Consider the following 19509-nt stretch of genomic DNA (forward strand, 5'->3'; position numbering starts at 1 on the left):
CGCGGGATCAACAAAAGCTGCCTAACTGGCTCTTAATGTAATCAAAATCTATGCCAACAGAGAGACGTATACCAACAGATATACACACCAATCTCTACTTCCTTTTTGTTACTTAGTGAAGCTATCCTAAAATACTAAAGTCACTCATGGTTTGTGAAATAGAAGGGAATAGAATGGAACCAAATAAAAAATTGAATCAACTTGCAAACATGAAGATACAAATTTGATTCCATTCCATTCCATTCCTTCATACCAAAGTAATGCAGAGGGCATCATATTATCTATATCACCTGTCCCGACTAAACTTGCAACTGAAAATCGGCTGCTTAATGGTGCCTTGAAGTTGAACTATTTGAGGACTGAGTGTGGTGACATCTTCAAACTGGAAAATATATCTTGGGTCAGGATCAAGTTTTACTCTCAAATGAAGCTCTGCTCCTGGCTTTCCGCTGTCCTGCCTGTTCTTTCCAATGCCTATCCACCCATTAAAAAGGATAATTGGCTTTCCTTCACCCCATTCAGGACCTACCTCTAACTTAAATATCCCTATCTGCTGTCTTTTGATGCCGACACCACAATGAGACCCTTTCCTCCCTGTGAAAACAGAAATCTCCAGACATGCATGAGAAGCATAGAAACATCCAGGTGCCAGCAATGCTTTCAGATCTGATTCTTCGAGATAAAAGCTCGAGGCAATGTTTTGGGAATCTGGCAGCGCTTCAGGAGAAGATAGTAACGGAACTGATGTTGTCTGCACAGGAAAACCCCGTAGACGGATCTCACATAAAAATGTAGGGAATGCAGAAATTCCTGATTTAGCAGCATTCAATGCTGCTCCAGGAATTCTCAGCCCCAGTGAACCTATCGACAATCTGATAAAAGCCTGAGGATCCATTGTAGTCAACAGTCTTTCCTCATTGATTTAAAATATCCAATCTTCAACAACTAAAGAACCCTGTCACATCAGTACAGATAAGGAACACAAGTTATGGCAAGAATTCTTGCATCAACAGAGTAACAAAATTCGCAGGTTATGGACATTGATTTTACGTATTGCTAGAATTATGTCTATATTTTAAGATAAACAAAGAAATATGTCAATAGCATAAAGAGAAGATACAACAAGAAGGATTAGGAGTTCCCCAAGAAAAAAGAGCCAGAAAACTGAAATACGGAAAAAGAAAACCAAACTGATGAAGCAAGGCTCTCCAGTCCCACGGTCCCACCTGCATGTGAATCAAATTCTCCTAACAAAGCCATTTGTGGAAGCTGAAGCGAAGCTAAGAATACTCCATCAAAGTGCTCCAACCATACACCTAATCATAGCAAAGAACTTTTCGCTCCTTTGCACATACCAAACCATCTAAAATGATGAAGACACAAGCTCCATAGAAGAAGGATTAGCACACGGCTCCCCAAAAGTTCCAAACAAATTTTCCCAAATGCCCAAGAATAAGTAGAATACATGTCCCAAATTAGCACATGGTTTGGTACCTGCATGTGAATCAAATTCTCCTAACAAATGCCCAAGAATAAGTAGAATACAAGAAGGGATTTCTTTTCATTGAAAATTAGTTTTCATTTTTCTGAATATTTGGGGTAAAAAGGTTAGGATGGCCTTTCAAGTTAATTAGGGTCAATAACAGCCACCATTCCTAAATTGAATATATCAAGTGTTAGAACTCTAGATTAGGTCATTCAATTCAGAGTGGAGGAACCATGGTCTTAAAAATCTCCACAGTCGTGTCAAATTTTTCAAAAGTTCCACTTTCCACCACCCTGAAATTGAATGTCTTACAAAATTTCCATTGAAATTTCCAAAAATTTGAGATTTAAATCTAAATTGAAATATTTATCTTAATATATCTTCTTTTTGTTCAAAATAAAGAAACAAGGACAATAAGCATGATGACTCGAAGAATTCTAAAATTTCAGGCAAAAACCTTTTATGCCAAAATTAGTACTATTTACAAAAGAACCAATATTTTATGTAGTTAATCCACCTAATTCACAGCATATTTGTCATTGATGTATCTTATTTGTAATATTTTAGCTCTAAATATAGCATTATTTTGTCTATTAACAGTTTCTAGAGTTCAATTAAAAAATTCATGTTTTGCACCATTTTAAAAAAAATCAAAATCAAAATTTCCATATTTTTCTATGCCTCAAAATTTTAACATTTTTAACCCTTTAATAACAACAAATCCAACATAAATTTAAATTAAATACTCAATTAATACACCACCAAAACAAGGAAACAGAACATTTGAAACCCTTTAATGACAGAAAATCCAACATAAATTTAAACTAAATACTCAACTAACACATCTCCAAATCAAGGAGTCTCTCCGAGCATGGAGGAAAGAATGCGTACATCTTACCCTCCTCAGACCCCCAATGGCCTGAGACCCTTGTGTGCTGGGTGTTATATTTTATTTGACTATCAAACAACTCCAACATCAGCAACAAATACTAATCACATAAACATTAAGCATGTAGTTTTACACAAACAAATGAACAATACAAACAGCATTTTTAGATATATTAATCACATATATCATCATTGGATCTAGATTTGACACTAAAACCTGTGAAAGGCTGAGATAAGCAATCCAACAGATAGAACAATAATAATAAAAAACAAACAATTACAAAAACCATGATTCGACAACAACTAAACCTAAATCGGAATAAAATCAAAAGGAAAAAACTTGAACCAATGTTCGACGCCTAAGCATATTTGGAAGGCTTAAGCTGAGAAAAACATGGGAATAATAATTCAAGATAAACTAGTAACAATAAAATTAAAATATTAACTAAAACACACAAATGTTTTCTGGCATAGGTTCGGTTTGCACTTGGGTGACTCAAATCCAAGTTGTCTGCTCATCACCTTTTGCATGGGAATTGAACCTACTAGCTCAAAATCCTCTATGAAACTCATAGAGAACAAAGATATTAAAATCTAGGAGAAAATGTTTCCACCAATAAAATCATGCAATTGATTTTTTTCATTCACTTCTAGCAAAAAAAAAAAAAATGTATGAAGAATCAACACCAGCACACGCATAAACAGAAAAAAATATGCTTCCACAATTAAAATCATGCAATTGAAGACAAAATCTTCAAAGGAGGGGAAAAAACTAACAAAAGAAAGACATGAGAAAAAAACTAGAAAAATCTAACTGAGAAAGCTCCCTTTTTAAACCATTTCCTTCGTAATTGATAGAATAATGCAGATTTGCTAATTCCCACGGGCCCTTTTCCCCTTTCTTTTACCGCCACCCAATCAAACTTCTTTTCCTCCAAACCCATACAACCACAAGTACATTGTCCAAAAGTTGCAGAGCTTCTAAATCGTTCTAATTAATCTACTCCACAGGTGACAAAGCTCCATCCCTACACTGTTCACTAACCTATGGCTCTTTACCTAGTCAATACTCTTCAAAAATATGAGCAACCACTAAACCTTCAAGCAAAAGTGGCAACATGAGAAATTTCACCTAGTAAATCAGAATCACAACAAATCTAAATTGTTCAATAACCTCATCCAGTACTAGACCACCATGCGAGGAAAACCAATATCAAACTCACTCTCATTTTCAGGTGCATCACCCCATTTCTTATTCTCCTACGTCCTTCACTATCCTTCTTACGCAGAGTAACAGGGATCGTTCAGTGTTTGCTCAATATAAGGGCTTCAAATCTTTTAAAAATTTTACTCATCAACAAATCAGAAGGAGTTTGATTATCAGCAGCTTGTACCATTGTTTGATGCCGAAGCATATTTGGAAGGCTTAAGCTGAGAAAAACACGGAAATAATAATTCAAGATAAACTAGTAACAATAAAATTAAAATATTAACTAAAACACACAAATGTTTTCCGGCATAGGATGGGTTTGCACTTGGGTGACTCAAATCCAAGTTGTCTGCTCATCACCTTTTGCATGGGAATTGAACTTACTAGCTCAAAATCCTCTATGAAACTCATAGAGAATAAAGATATTAAAATCTAGGAGAAAATGTTTCCACCAATAAAATCATGCAATTGAATTTTTTCATTCACTTCTAGCCAAAAAAAAAGAAAAGAAATGTATGAAGAATTAACACCAGCACACGCATAAAGCAGAAAAAAAATATGCTTCCATAATTAATATCATGCAATTGAAGACGAAATCTTCAAAAGAGGGGAAAAAACTAACAAAAGAAAGACATGAGAAAAAATCTAGAAAGATCTAACTGAGAAAGCTCCCTTTTTAAACCATTTCCTTCGAAAAAATCTAGAAAAATCTAACTGAGAAAGCTCCCTTTTTAAACCATTTCCTTCGTAATTGATAGAATAATGCAGATTTGCTAATTCCCACAGGCCTTTTTCCCCTTTCTTTTACCGCCACCCAATCGAACTTCTTTTCCTCCAAACCCATACAACCACAAGTACATCTTGTCCAAAAGTTGCAGAGCTCCTAAATCGTTCTAATTAATCTACTCCACGGGTGACAAAGCTCCATCCCTATACTGTTCACTAACCTATGGCTCTTTACCTAGTCCATACTCTTCAAAAATATGAGCAACCACTGAACCTTCAAGCAAAAGTGGCAACATTTGAAATTTCACCTAGTAAATCAGAATCACAACAAATCTAAATTGTTCAATAACCTCATCCAGTACTAGACCACCATGCAGGAAAACCAATATCAAACTCACTCTCATTTTCAGGTGCATCACCCCATTTCTTATTCTCCTATTGTCCTTCACTATCCTTCTTATGCAGAGTAACAGGGATCTTTCAGTGTTTGCTCAATATAAGAGCTACAAATCTTTTAAAAATTTTACTCATCAACAAATCAGAAGGAGTTTGATTATCAGCAGCTTGTACCAATGTTCGATGCCTAAGCATATTTGGAAGGCTTAAGCTGAGAGAAACATGGGAATGATAATTCAACATAAACTAGTAACAATAAAATTAAAATACTAACTAAAACACATAAATGTTTTCCGGCATAGGATGGGTTTGCACTTGGGTGACTCAAATCCAAGTTGTCTGCTCATCACTTTTTGCATGGGAATTGAACCTACTAGCTCAAAATCCTCTATGAAACTCATAGAGAATAAAGATATTAAAATCTAGGAGAAAATGTTTCCACCAATAAAATCATGCAATTGATTTTTTTATTCACTTCTAGAAAAAAAAAATGTATGAAGAATCAACACCAGCACACGCATAAACAGAAAAAAAATATGCTTCCACGATTAAAATCATGCAATTGAAGACGAAATCTTCAAAAGAGGGGGAAAAACTAACAAAGAAAGACATAAGAAAAAAACTAAAAAAATCTAACTGAGAAAGCTCCCTTTTTAAACCCTGTCCTTCGTAATTGATAGAATAATGCAGATTTGCTAATTCCCACTGGCCTTTTTCCCCTTTCTTTTACAGCCACCCAATTGAACTTCTTTTCCTCCAAACCCAGACAACCACAAGTACATCTTGTCCAAAAGTTGTTGAGCTTCTAAATCGTTCTAATTAATCTACTCCATGGGTGACAAAGTTCCATCCCTACACTGTTCACTAACCTATGGCTCTTTACCTAGTCCATAATCTTCAAAAATATGAGCAACCACTGAACCTTCAAGCAAATGTGGCAACATTTGAAATTTCACCTAGTAAACAGTATCACAACAAATCCAAATTGTTCAATAACCTCATCCAGTACTAGACCACCATGCGAGGAAAACCTATATCAAACTCACTCTCATTTTCAGGTGCATCACCTGATTTCTTATTCTCCTATTGTCCTTCACTATCCTTCTTACGCAGAGTAACAGGGATCTTTCAGTGTTTGCTCAATATAAGAGCTACAAATCTTTTAAAAATTTTACCCATCAACAAATCGAGAGTTTGATTATCAGCAGCTTGTACAACCCCCCCCCCCCCCCCCCCTTTCCAACTCCCGCACACACTTGCGCTGATGGCAAGCAGCTATTGACCCATTGTCATAATATTTGCTCACCCTCATGCAAGGCAATGCAAGAAGAACAGCGGCCATGGGAAGCAAGTCGTTTGACCTGGTGCTCAATGGAAAACAAGTTTTCCTCCCCAGAATCATCAAATATCAAAGGGAGAGGAAGATTTCCATCTTCCTCAAAAGCGGAGGTGAACTGGTTTCCCAGCTCTTGGGAGTATTCCTGGGCTTGTAACAAAATTTCTCAATAAGGGGAACCCTAACACTCCAGCTCAAAAGCAATAGTTAGAGGAGCATCACCTTTCTGAAGGGATTCAACTCCAAGGGGTGGTGAAAATCTCTACAAGCACAGAATTTTTTGTGACGTCACAATGCTCCTAGCTTGAAGAGAAATAACCACGATCCTTTCTTCAGCAGAGAACCTCAGTAACCTCGACTGCTGCTCTAACGATTTAGTTATCTCCACATCTTGAAAGATCAAAGATGCTGAATCCCTCAAAGGAAGATTGCTCCTGCCACCAATGCAGCCACTCCTTGAGCAGATTCCTCAATCTTGTACACAGTCACACTTGCACCTTGTGGAAATTCCAGACCATTCACTTGGAGATGACGAGTGATGACACGCGCTCCTTCACACGTGTCATGAAGCAAGGCTCTTTCTTTGGAGACAGCTGGTCCCTACCCAAAAAAGATACATTTTTTGAAACCTCTTTTTAACAGTTCCACTGACCTCCGGGTGGGCCTTGATCTGCCTTCTTGTTAAAGCAACCCAGGAAACCTCTTTGCACCTTTCTCTCCTCTCAGGCCTCCTCTATTGAATTCCCCATGCACCCTAACTCCTTTAGCCCCCAAACAGCTATCAAGGCCCAACCCTGGTCCAGCCCCCAAAACTGCAATGCCCTTTGGGACCCCGTCATGAACAAGCCCGGAACCCACACAGATTCAGGAAAGCATTGCATGCAGCCACAGAGAGCAACTTCACAGGAGGCCATGGACTCCCCCAGGTCCCTGGATGGTGATGACTTATCTCATATTAATCCCAGCCTTTGGCCAGAGCCTGGATGACACTCAAGAAGGACCTCTCTTCCCCTCCCACCCCCCTACAACCTACCTGCCCAGTGAAGCCTTGATCAAATCAACAACCACCTATTCATAAACATAAAAGCAATGAGACCTAGTCACCTACATAATAGGGCTGGACTAGAGGACAAAAAAAACAATGATAAAAATAAAAAAATAAAAACCAATCCAATGAACACCTCTTAGGTCAAACTAGAAAATTACCAAATCTTCTCATTTGGGAAGTAATCCTAGAATCCCAATTCTTCCTAGGAACCAAATTGCTAAAACCAAACCCCCTCCCCGAAAATTCTAATTTGGAGAGCATGACCCATAATCAACTAAAGCTCCTCTTAGAAGAACCTCCTTAAGCTAGGACTATTGGAACAGTAGATAGAAGTAAAACAATATTGAACAACAAACTAAAAGACCATGGAATCCAGTCAATCTTATTGGCACACACACCCAAATCATGCTCTAGAAGTCAAAACACCCAAATCTTTAAATCTAGATTCCCAAACAACTCGACCCATCACTATGCTCAAACTTCAACTCTTGGGGCATAAGTATAGATAATGATGTGCTTTGTGTTTCATGAGACAAATGACCATTCTTTTCTTCATCATCTGGTTGCTAGACAGCTTTGGTAAACACTCTTTTCCATGCTTAGTGGCCCCACAAGCAGTACATGACAAGCATGAAAGAATTTTGTGGAGTTGTACCTTGTCTGCTACTTTTTCAGACATTGTAGAAGAGGACTTTCAAAGATAAGCCAACATCTTCCTATCTATAATGAGATAGATCTGTTTTTGTAGCTTCACTTTAGGCAATAGCTATGGGAATCTCTTGAAGGATTTCTTTGTCTAATTAGCAACCTCAAGAGAAGGCAAAATGCCTGTGCCAGATATAATTTCCCACAGTTCCTAAAAATCCATTCACAGTCAACTTGCAAATAAGAGAATAAAAACAAGGAATCAAAAAGAAGAGGTTAATGTCAGAATTACAAGAGTAACAGGATACCACATTACCGTCCTTACCAAGGCCTAAATCCTAATACCTGTTCTGCACAGCCCCAAGCAAATCAACACAATTTTGAACAGGGGGTCAAAGAACCATTAAAGCATTTTCATCAGTCAATCAGTTGTCTTACGCTATTTGCCCACAATTTCCACCACAGTCTTCCTCACCATTTGAAAATTCTGTGATAATTCGCCTTAAAAAAAGTTTCAGTTCATTGTATTAAAAGTACAAGCTTTACGTCAGACAACTTGTATTGCAAAAATGTTAGCACCAGATGGTAAATGAGCACAAAGTTGTCAATTAAAGCTTGCCCAAAAGAAACAATGTCTAAGAAGGATTTTGGGGATAATAGAAAGAAGGGCTACAGGAATGCATCATGTTAAAGTTTTTAAGCTGATTGGAAAGCTCCCAACATTGATCAGCCAGGTAATGCCAACACATATTACAAACTACTGTGGGGCATTCGTTTATGATTCTAGATGAGGATGAACACAGATAGGTTCAAGAACATCTGAGAATGTTTTGGTTGGGAACATGCAAGAAGGGAGAAAAGAGCTTGGAGTGGAAACTTGAGGGTAACAGGACCTTTCTTCCTATCTTCAGCTGTAGAATAAGAGGGTAGATTTGTATGCTCAGAGAATTTTAGAGATTCAGAGGGCTGCCAGTCCACTCGTGTTCCATGGGTTATGGAAGTCAAACTGGCAGGCAACCTATCAGGCCTTCGAAGCATTGGTGGCTGGTGCTTCACAAAGCGGAAAGGACATTAATGAGAGCGCTATTTTAGCAGATAAGGTCAATGCGATCGTGGGAGTTGACCAACAATGCTAGAGTCGGGCAATAATGGAGTTGGGAAGGATGGACAGTGCAGGAATGTTTTTCAGAGGCTCTCATGGCTGGAATTACAGGGTAATAAACTTAGTGGGATTCAATTTTATAAAGGCCTAAATTGAATCTCAACTCTAATGTGAGATAGTTGTGAAAAGCCAAGCACATTAGTTGTGGAAAACAGTTTTCATTTTCCCCTTCTAGTTTTTCAAAGAATTACATTCAGCTTCTTCAGTTTTGCAACATTTGTATTTAAAAAAAAACTGGAAAAAAAAATAAAAATTTTGGCACTATTCACTTGCGGAAAATAGTTTTGCTTTCCATTTCCAATGTTTCTTATAATTATGAAAAATGCCACCTTGTTTCCAAATTTTCTAATTCATATAGGAAAGTTAGAGAAAATTCTATTGTTTTCTAGATCTGTTTTCTTACATAATCTCTGGAAAATTCGAAAACAAAGTTTGATTTTGTAATTTAGTTTTCGAAAACATTTTCCATTTTCCAATTTTTAGTTTTCCAAAGAATTATAAAAATTTTAGCTTATTATTCAATTCTTCAAGATTCGTATTAAAAAGGTAGAAAATAAAGAGTTTGTTTAAATGTGCAAAATAATTTTTCACTTTTTATTTTTAGATTTCACAATAATCACCAAAAAAAAAATTTTTTTTTTCAATTTTCCAAAATTGATATAAGGTAATATATGGAATCATGAATTTAAGGACTTGAATTCATTTTTGTGTGAATTTAGAATTCTATAAATAATTCACATAAATTAAAGTCTAATATCTGAATTCCATGCTCCCATACACAAAGTTAGACATCTAGAAAAAAAAAATGAAAAGATGTTTTCCAATTTTTCTATATAAATTTGGGATAATGGAAAACAAAAAAGGTGACATTTTTGTAATTATTTGAAAAATAAGAAATGAAATATAAAACTATTTCCACAAACATAGAGTGCCTAAACTGTTTATTGTTGTGGTAATTTATTTCATACAAATGTTGTAAAAATGAAAAATTAACTAATTTTTAAATAATTTTTTAGAAAACTAAAATATAAAATGAAAACTATTTTCCACAACTAAAACAAGGCATTGAAAATTTAGAAACCAAAAAAGTAAATTATTTTCCGCAACTAAACATGTCCTTTATTTTCAAAACTTCTTAATACAAATCTTGAAAAACTAAAAAAATAAGCTAAACATGATTCTTGAAAACTAAACATGGAAAATGGAACTGTTCTCCACAACAAAACGAGTTCTCAATGTACAGATCATTTCAAAATTAACAGAGCATTGGCACAACCATGAAAGATTTCAGCCAACTAGCCATCCTATATCCAAATCAAATAGAAAATTAGATTGATTCATTGAGTTTAGGTCTTCCATTTCACCCAATTATTCAATATGGTATTAGAGCAAGATTTTGAAACCTAAACCCTAATTGTTATTGCCACCATCAAAACCGAAGCCTAAAACCCAAAATCCGCTGCATGTCTACCATCATAGAAGAATTTCCAGCAACACTATAACCCTAGAAAACAGCCAGCAGCAACCAAAAGTCAAATCAGTTGCTGGAAATTTTCTACGCGACACTGCCAGTTCAAGAACACCAAAAATCTACTATAGATTTTGCAAAAACAACACCATAGTCACCCAGACACTGCCGATCTGCCCCCTACTGAAATCCCATCTCCCGAAAGTGCTCCATGCGCCCTCACGCGCCAGTGGAAGGCTGCCAGGGCCGACCCCATGCGCCGGCACGTGAAGCTACTTTCAGGCATGTTTTTTACCTGAAATCATCCAGCAGTGATCCAATCCCTCTATTAACATGTACTGGAGTTTTTTCGTGATGTTTTTTGTCCAAAGATATCACCTTTTTTAATTGCTCATGTGCGGCACCCAAGGAATAGTTGTTTGATGCTTCATGAAGCTGTTTATCAATGGTCATGGTTTTAAATAACGGCTATTACGTAACGGAAATTAAAGTCCCCGAAACCGATACGGGCCGATATTGCAGAGCAGGAAAAATTCACAGCTGTAACAGCCGTTACATTGCCGTAACGGTCTGTAACAGCCGTTACCCAACGTTACAATTCATAACGATCCGTTACACTGGCCGACAGCTTGCCAGTATCCCTGAATCCCCAAAGACAGGCTTTCTGCTGCTTTCCCCTCTCCCAACCACCCATCCTTGGCAGATCTGCCATTCAATCTAACATTCAAAGAGGAAAATAAAAATTGTACCTTGAACTTTCGTTGGACGAAGCTAAATAAGAAGACTTCACTTTGAAGCCTAAGAGTGAGATCAGATCTACTCATCTACGCCCTCAAGCGGTCGCATTTGCAGCCTTGCAGACTTGCAACAGCTTCGTGAGTCACCAGCAACAGCCCTGCAGCAGCTCCGCCGCCTCTGCAAGTCGCCGATAGCCCTTCAGAAGCTCCCTCCGTCAGTCGTCGCCACTCGCCAGTGGCCTGCCCTTCGATTTCGGCTTCGGAGTTGGCCGTTCGTGCTTCGACTCCTTTGAGGCTCCTCTCTTAGTCTCAGACTCTCAGCTCGACACTCCATTCTCAACTTCTCCACTCTCCAGCGCACGTATGAGATAAGTTTAAGAGTCAACACCCATTGCCCACTTAAACTTTTCATTATATTTTTCTTTTTAAAAAAATTCTATTTTGTTGTAATTGTAACTTGTATCATGTATGTTAAATTGAATTTAAAAAAAAAAAGTAATTTAATAGAGTAAAAAATTAGAAATCAATAATAATCATATGTAAAATAAATTTTTATTAATTTATGAATATTTTAATTGTCTTATTTTTTTGAAAAGTAATTATGAAAATCTAGTTCCATCACATATTTCTTTTTTCTTAATATTTTTTAAGTTTTAAAACATCATTTTGACCTTAAATTTGAAATTAGGTAAAAAAAAATCTTTACATGATCTATTTTTTGTGTTTAGTTATCAAATAAAGTAAAAATTGATAATAAACAAAATTTTAACTTAATAGTTAATACATTAATAATTCTGATTTTTACTACTAGAATTTCTAGAAAAAAATTATTTTAATCCATATACTGAGAAAATGCTTAAAAAGTTAAATAGTCAATTTTATTGTATGGATGGATCTCTATTAGTGATGTATATGAAAGTAGAGGAAAAGTCTTTTTCACCTTTAAAATTGCAATGTCAATTTCTTATAGTTATAAATGAAAATAAAATCAAGTTATAAAAAATAATGAAAATATCTTTTTAAAGATAAAGGAATATATATTTTTTGTAATTATTTACACACTTTAAAGATATGTATTTATTGAAATCCTTGCAACAAGAGAACACATTCCTTAAATATATGCATAAACACTCTTATTTTACTAATAAATAAAATATCTAATATTTTATAATTTTATTTATTTAAATATTTTAAATAAACATTACTTATTATTTTTAATCAAATATTATATTTTATTTTTCGTAATAAGTATTTAAAATTATATTATACCTGTCATTTTTTTTTTTTATAAAGGCTATAATCCCATAACTTAGTATTTTTTCTGTGTTTTGTGTAGAAATTATCAAATCAAGTCTATCAAGATGCTACGTGAGAAAGGAAATGAGAACTTACCTAGCCATTGCATGACATTTTAGTACTGCGGTGGATGGTAACAGATATGTTATTATGTTTAGGTTGTGTAGGAAGATAATTAAAGGAGGCATTACACGCTTGAAACAACACTTTGGCACATAAAAAGGGTCAAGCAGCTAGATGCTGAAATGTGACCACCCAAGTAAGAGAACAAATGATGAAACATCTACAACAGTATGCTGAGAAGAAAATAAATAAACAAAAAAGGCAAGATGAAACAGAAGCCCAAATCAGAGGAGATTTTGAGCAATGAAGAAGACTCGGAAGAAGAAAGTATGAGGTTTGCTCGATAAGAAAGCATACGATCACAGCAACAATGGGAAGAGAGACAAAGATTTCGAGCAAGAACAACTGGAGGGGGTAATATTTATGATGAGGGAGGTGGCTTTGGCAGTGGTGCTACTAGTGGTTTCAATAGAGCAGGAGCTCGATCTTATAGTGGTCGAGAAGCTAGAGGTAGTGGACGACAATGGATCAATCCTGATGCCCCTGAAGCTAGACTAAAGGCAATGGATCTTATTTTAGAAAGAAGCAAGAGTGCAAAATAACCAAAAATCAACACCAAGTTACTGAAAAGTTTAAGAAGTAAATTAGGAAAAGCAGTTAGAAAATTCCTAATTTATAATCGGGTTCCAGCGAATGTAGCTGACTCTCCATTTATGCAGTCTATGCTTGATATTGCTGCAGAGGTTAGAAAGGGGGTGAAGGACCCATCACCCTATGAGGTATCTGAAATTTATTCGGAGCAAGAGTATCAAGAAATGAAAAATTATATATCTTCTTTTGCTAGAATTTGGAAGGAGAGAGGTGTAACCCTTATGTGTGATGGTTAGTTAGGACCAACTAGAAAATACATTATAAACTTTTTAGTTTATTGCGATAGAGGCACCGTGTTTCATAAGTCAGTTGATGCATCTGATGTGCCAAGAAGAACAATTGATTATTATTTCAGGTAATTTTCTAATTTTAATTGTATATGCAAATAGTATTATGAACTTGTATGCTTTTAATTAAATAGTAGTAATTATTGAATCTATATAATTTCATTTCATATTAATGGATGAGGTGGTTGAAGAAATTGAGGAGAATGTTGTCCAGGTAGTAACTGATAATGAAGCTACAATAAAGGCGAGAGGAAATTATTAATGTAGAAAAGGCTTAATCTCTATTGGACAGCATGTGCAACTCATTGCATAGATCTTATTCTTGAAGATATTGGTAAGAAAAGTAACATGAAGAAGGTCTTAGACGATGCAAGAACAATAACTTCTTTTATTTACAACTACAAATGGACAGTGAATTTCATGAAGAAATTCACATATAATAGAGAGTTACTTCGCCCTGCCATCACTCGATTTGGCACCAACTTCATTGCTTTGGAAACTATTGTTAAGCATAAACAAACATTAAAGGAAATGTTTACATCTGATGCTTGGAAAAACTCAAGGTTTGGGATGACAAAATCATAATATGATTCGAAGAAAATCATCTTAGGCAAAGAGTTTTGGGAAAAGGCCTCCAATATAATATAAGTGCAGGAACACTTAGTGAAAGTTCTTAAGTTGGTTGATGGTGATGAAAAACCAACCATGGGTTTCATATACGAGGCATTTGATAGGGCGAAGTTGGCCATTCAAAAAGATTGCCGGTTCTACAAAGACTATTGGAAAATTATTGACAACCGGTGGAGTTTTCAATTGCACCAAGATTTGCACGCTGTTGGCAAGTGTAAATCAAATACAATTTCTTATTATTTTAATTTTTAAATTATGCATAGTTGCATTAAAAAACTATTGATTAATATGTTTCTAAATTTAATTTTAGGATATTTTTTGAACCTACAATATCTTTATGGTGCCCCACCCTCTCCTGAAGTTGCTAGAGAAGTCATGGATGGGGTTAAAAAAGTGATAACTAAGTTGGTACCCGATATAGATACTCAAATTCGAGCTATTAATCATGTAAGTATTGGTTCCATTAAATTGAATAATGAATTGTTCTAATATTCTGTAATACTTTCTAGAATAATTATTAATACATCTAATTAATTAATTATATTTAAACAAACAAATCCTGGTAAATATAGCTAAACAATGGAGGAATGACTCTATTTTCTCTCTTTATGTTCAAATTTGACTTTTGAAAAATACGCTATACTGACATAAAACTCTCTTTAATTATTCATGCAGCCTGTGTGCTCCTGAGCTCCAAAGAATAGTAATCAGAGTTCTTAGCCAAACCACATCAGCTTCGAACTGTGAGCGTAATTAGAGCACCTTTAGCCTCATTCATACAAAAACAAGAAATATATTAAAGTACATGAGACTACAAAAACTTGTTTTCATACATTACAAAATGAGGTTAAAGTTAAGACATACAATGAGAAGAAGGCAACAAGAAATTGAAGATGGTTTCAATCTTATCAATTTGGACTACATTTTCGAAGAAGATGATCCTTTGAGTCAATGGTTAGAGGAGAGAGAGACACCATTACTCGACGGTCAGGACAATTCAAATTGGTTAAATGAAAAAGTTAGTGGTACTGCTGAAGGAGGTGATCAACCACCAATAAATGTGCATGATGATTCAAGCTCAAGCCCTAAACGTACACAAAGTGATGACAATCTTGGTTTGAACCCACCAATTGGTGATGATGGTAATAGTGATGCTGGAGTTGGGGTTGGGGGGGTAGTGGTGTGGCGGCGGCGGTGGCAGCGGTGTAGAATATGATTATGGATGACACAGGGACATCATTTTTAAGGGATATATATCCTTCTAATCGTTATGGACTACATGATACACTTGAAAATTATGACTTGTGTATTCCTCCAGGGAACCAATCTTCACAACCTAGGAGAAGGAGTGCTCGTGGTGACCCTAATGATTCTACTGAAGATTCATATGGTGTGGTTCGTAGTTTTGGCGACTTTGGTTTAGATGGTTCATCATCACAATCATATGGATCTCATCCAACATATCCACATTATGCATCTCGTGACTCACGTTTTTATCCTAGTGGATCAGGAATCTCAGGATCTAGAGAGTCTTCTTCTACAAACTACCCAGAGCCAACCCCAACCCCAACTTATGGACATTATTCAGCATATGGTCAAAGAGGAGATTATGCATCTTATATATCAACTGGATTTTCACCACCAATACATTTTCAAGAGCAACAACAAAATGAGGCAAACTTGGGTTTATTCAGCTATGTATTTCCATAAGGATGGGGAAATAATTTCCAATCCCAATCTCGAGATACAGATGCAAATTATGAAGATCCTCCACATCATTCTTTTTGGTGGTGACATGTGTTATGTTATAAATTTGTAATATTATATCCATGAATTTTCAACTATTTATTGATATTTGATACCAATCACTTTTTAAATTCATGTATGTGTAATGTGTATATCGAGTATTGAGCCAATTGACTCATTTTTAGTAACTTTATGCCTTTAATTAATTGATTCTTCATTTTAATTACATTTCTACATCTTTTTACTCATTAAAGTAATGTAAACTATAAAAAAATCTGTTTTTTTTTTTGTAAACAGTGCACTAAAATTAATATAAAAATCATAATGCCTATTAAAAAGCATTTGTAGGTTGAATGAAAGCCTTCAAAATTCATTAAAAATCATGTATTAATGGACTTCATGCTTATTTTTCGATTTTGGCATGGTTGTGCATGTGTGAAAAAAATTCACGACCATTACACTTGCTTCCCGTTACGTAACACTCGCGTCTCCCGCGTCCCGCGACCGTTATGTGACATTACCCGCAACCACGATTTCAAACCATGTCAATGGTTATTGAGTTTATTGGGTTTGAAACAGTAAGATTTGCTGTGTTTTTTGATTCAATGTTCTAATTCCTTCCATATACCAAATATCAAGCTGTTGGGCATGTGTTTTGCTCAAAGATCCAATCTTTGTTGTGACCATGAACTCGTGGTAATATGCTAGTTGTTGTTCGGTGTTAGTAACAGCCATTTCTGACTCTCTTGGAGCAGTGACAGTGTTCATAAGCTGTTTTTTGTAAGGCTGTGGCAGTGTTATATAAGTTTGTTGGTGATTTGTCCATGGTAGTTTCTGTGGTTCACCTCTCCAATAGTTCCAGCGCTGTGTGTTTCTTTCTTGGGGCTGCGTCTGAGTTTCTTGGTGCTGTGGCAGCCTTGTACTGATTTATTTGTGACTTGTTCATGGTGGGTCACCTTGTTCGTGGTTGTTCCAATTGTTCCAGCAATTAATCTTGTGATCATTGGTCCGAGTTCATGAATGTGGAGATGGGAATTTGCAAATCCCAAAACTATGGTGCCCTCATTAGTCACTTGTTTGAGTGAGCTGCACATTGTGACTATAATAAAGGAATATTCAAGGTTTCTACAGTATCAATCGTCTCAACAAGTATCTTATCACATTGCGACTTTTGCCTGGAAAGGTAATCCTATAATCTGAATGTCATCTGGTATTCTTCCTACTAGTCCTTAGGTTATCGATTCTGCTGCCGTTGACCATATAATAGGTGCAACCAACTTCTTTTCTAACCTCTAGAATCCTAAAAATCTACCTCAAGTTACCCTTGCGGATGGCTCCACTATTGTTGTTAAGGGGATAGGAACAGCAAATCCTACTCCTTCCATCTCTCTTTCTTCTCACAAAGTCAATAAATTCTTCTATCACATTCTTTTTTGATTCTGTGGTTATTTGGGATCTGAAGTCGAAAAAGACAATTGGCACAGGACGTGAGGCTCGTGGACTTTACTACTTTGAGTCGCCTTCTCCACCCATTGCCTGCACATTCGCAACTGCACCACTTCAAATCTATTGTCACCTTGGTCATCCATCCTTGGACAAGTTGAAACAGCTAGTTCCTAAATTGAGTTATGTGTGTAATCTTGAGTGTGAATCTTGTCAATTGCAAACACCGTCGTGTTCCCTATGCTCCCCAGGTCTACAAATGGGCAGCTAATCCTTTCATACTAGTCCCTTCCGATATTTGGGGTCCTCACCGTGTCATATCAAAGTTGGGATTTCAGTATTTTGTTAGATTTGTTGATGACTACTCTAGGATGACTTGGTTATATTTAATGAAAGATCGTTCTGAGTTGTTTGATATATTTTGTGCCTTATGTTCCCAAAAAATGGCTCAATTTGATATGCCAGATAGGATCAATCATAGTGATAATGCTAAGGAGTACTTCCATACCCAATTCAGTACCTATATGACTAACTCTAGTATGATCCATCAGTCCTCTTGTGCCCACACTCCACAAAAAAATGGAGATGCAGAGCGGAAAAATAGACATATTCTTGAAGTCACTCGTACCCTATTATTTTAAATGAATGTACCTCAAATTTTTTGGAGTGATGTTGTGCTCACAGCTTGTTCCCTCATCAATAAAATGTCATCCTCTATCCTTGGTGGTAAAATCTCATATTCAGTTATCTCTCCTAAGGCTCCTTTGTTCTCCCTTCCTCCTTGTATATTTGGCTATGTGTCCTTTGTCCATCAGTTAAGTCCAAGAATGGATAAGTTTCCTCATGCTATCAAATGTATTTTTTCTAGGTTATTCCTATACTCAAAAGGGATATCAATGTTATAGTCCTACTTTACATCGATTATTTGCCTCTGCTAATATCACCTTTTTTGAATCTACACCATACTACTCCAATTCCTTGAGTTATGCTGACCTTGATGAGTCCCTTCCTCTGCCTTTCCTTCCATATCCAAATCTATTATCTGTGCCCAATCCTCTTACATCTTCATCTAATTTGAGTCGTTCTTGTCTCTTGGATCATCCCAATTTGCAAGTATACACACGGCAACTCAAAGGAAAGTGCCTCCTCCATCTTCTAATACTGTGCCTCTAGTTTCCTCATCAGATGATCTTATTTCTAATGATGTTGATCTTCCTATAGCTGTTCGAAAAGGTAAACGCACTTGTACCCAACATCCGACCTCTAATTTTGTTTGTTATGATTTCTTGTCACCCTCTTATTACTGTTTTGTTAGTACTCTGTCTTTTGTTGCTCTTCCAATATCTATTTCTAAAGCCCTATCCCACTCTGGGTGGAGGATAACAATGGTTGAAGAGATGCATGCACTACATTATAATGATACTTGGGATTTGGTATCTCTTCCTCCTAATAAATCTATGGTTGGTTGTCGCTGGTTGTACAATGTGAAAGTCAATCCTTATGGTTTTGTGGCTCAATTGAAGGTCTACCTTAATGCTAATGGGTGTACTCAAGTGTATTGTTTTTTATTATTCAGACACATTCTTTCCAATCACTAAACTTGCCTAAGTACATTTGTTCATTTCTTTAGCCACCACTTGTCATTGGTCTCTACATCAGTTAGATGTGAAGAATGCTTTCCTACATGGTGACCTTCATGAGGAGGTATATATGGAGCAACCGCTTGGGTTTGTTGCTCAGGGGGAATCATAATTAGTATGTCGAATTAAGAAATCATTGTATGGATTAAAACAATCTCCAAGAGCATGATTTGCCGTTTTATTGTTGTAGTACTAGAGTTTGGCCTCCATCGGTGTGTTTGGATCACTCTATATTTTATTGTACTCCATCTGGCAGGATTTTGCTTATTGTGTATGTAGATGACATTGTGATCATTGGTGATGATGATCGAGGCATCTAGGACCTAAAGCTTTTCCTACATGGTAAGTTTCAAACTAAGGACTTGGGACCGTTGAAGTACTTCTTGGGTATAGAAGTATCAACATCACATACAGGAACTGTCTTGTCACAAAAGAAGTATGGTATTGATCATTTAGATAAGAGAGGTTGTTAGGATCCAAACCTGTTCATACATCCGTGGATCTCAATAGTAAGTTAGTGCCAATTGCCAAATATGGATGATTTGTTGCCTAACCCAGGTCGATACCAAACACTTGTTGGAAATTTGAATTATATCGAAGTCACTCGACCACATATATCCTTTCCAACAAGTGTTCTAAGTCAATTTCTCG

General features: G+C 36.2%; 1 protein-coding gene across 2 annotated transcripts in view; it reads right to left on the reverse strand.

Moving 5' to 3' along the window:
- The window catches only part of LOC131166971 (uncharacterized), a 33213-nt gene that overhangs the window by 1182 nt on the left and 12522 nt on the right, over positions 1 to 19509 (reverse strand). For both annotated transcript variants that reach the window (XM_058125670.1, XM_058125669.1), the window contains exon 2: positions 291 to 955. In XM_058125670.1, the coding sequence (XP_057981653.1) occupies positions 291 to 895 (605 nt within the window). In that variant the 5' untranslated portion in view covers positions 896 to 955. The remainder of the gene's footprint in view (positions 1 to 290; positions 956 to 19509) is intronic.

The sequence above is a fragment of the Malania oleifera genome, chromosome 10 (assembly GCF_029873635.1).
Source record: "Malania oleifera isolate guangnan ecotype guangnan chromosome 10, ASM2987363v1, whole genome shotgun sequence".
NCBI lineage: Eukaryota > Viridiplantae > Streptophyta > Magnoliopsida > Santalales > Ximeniaceae > Malania > Malania oleifera.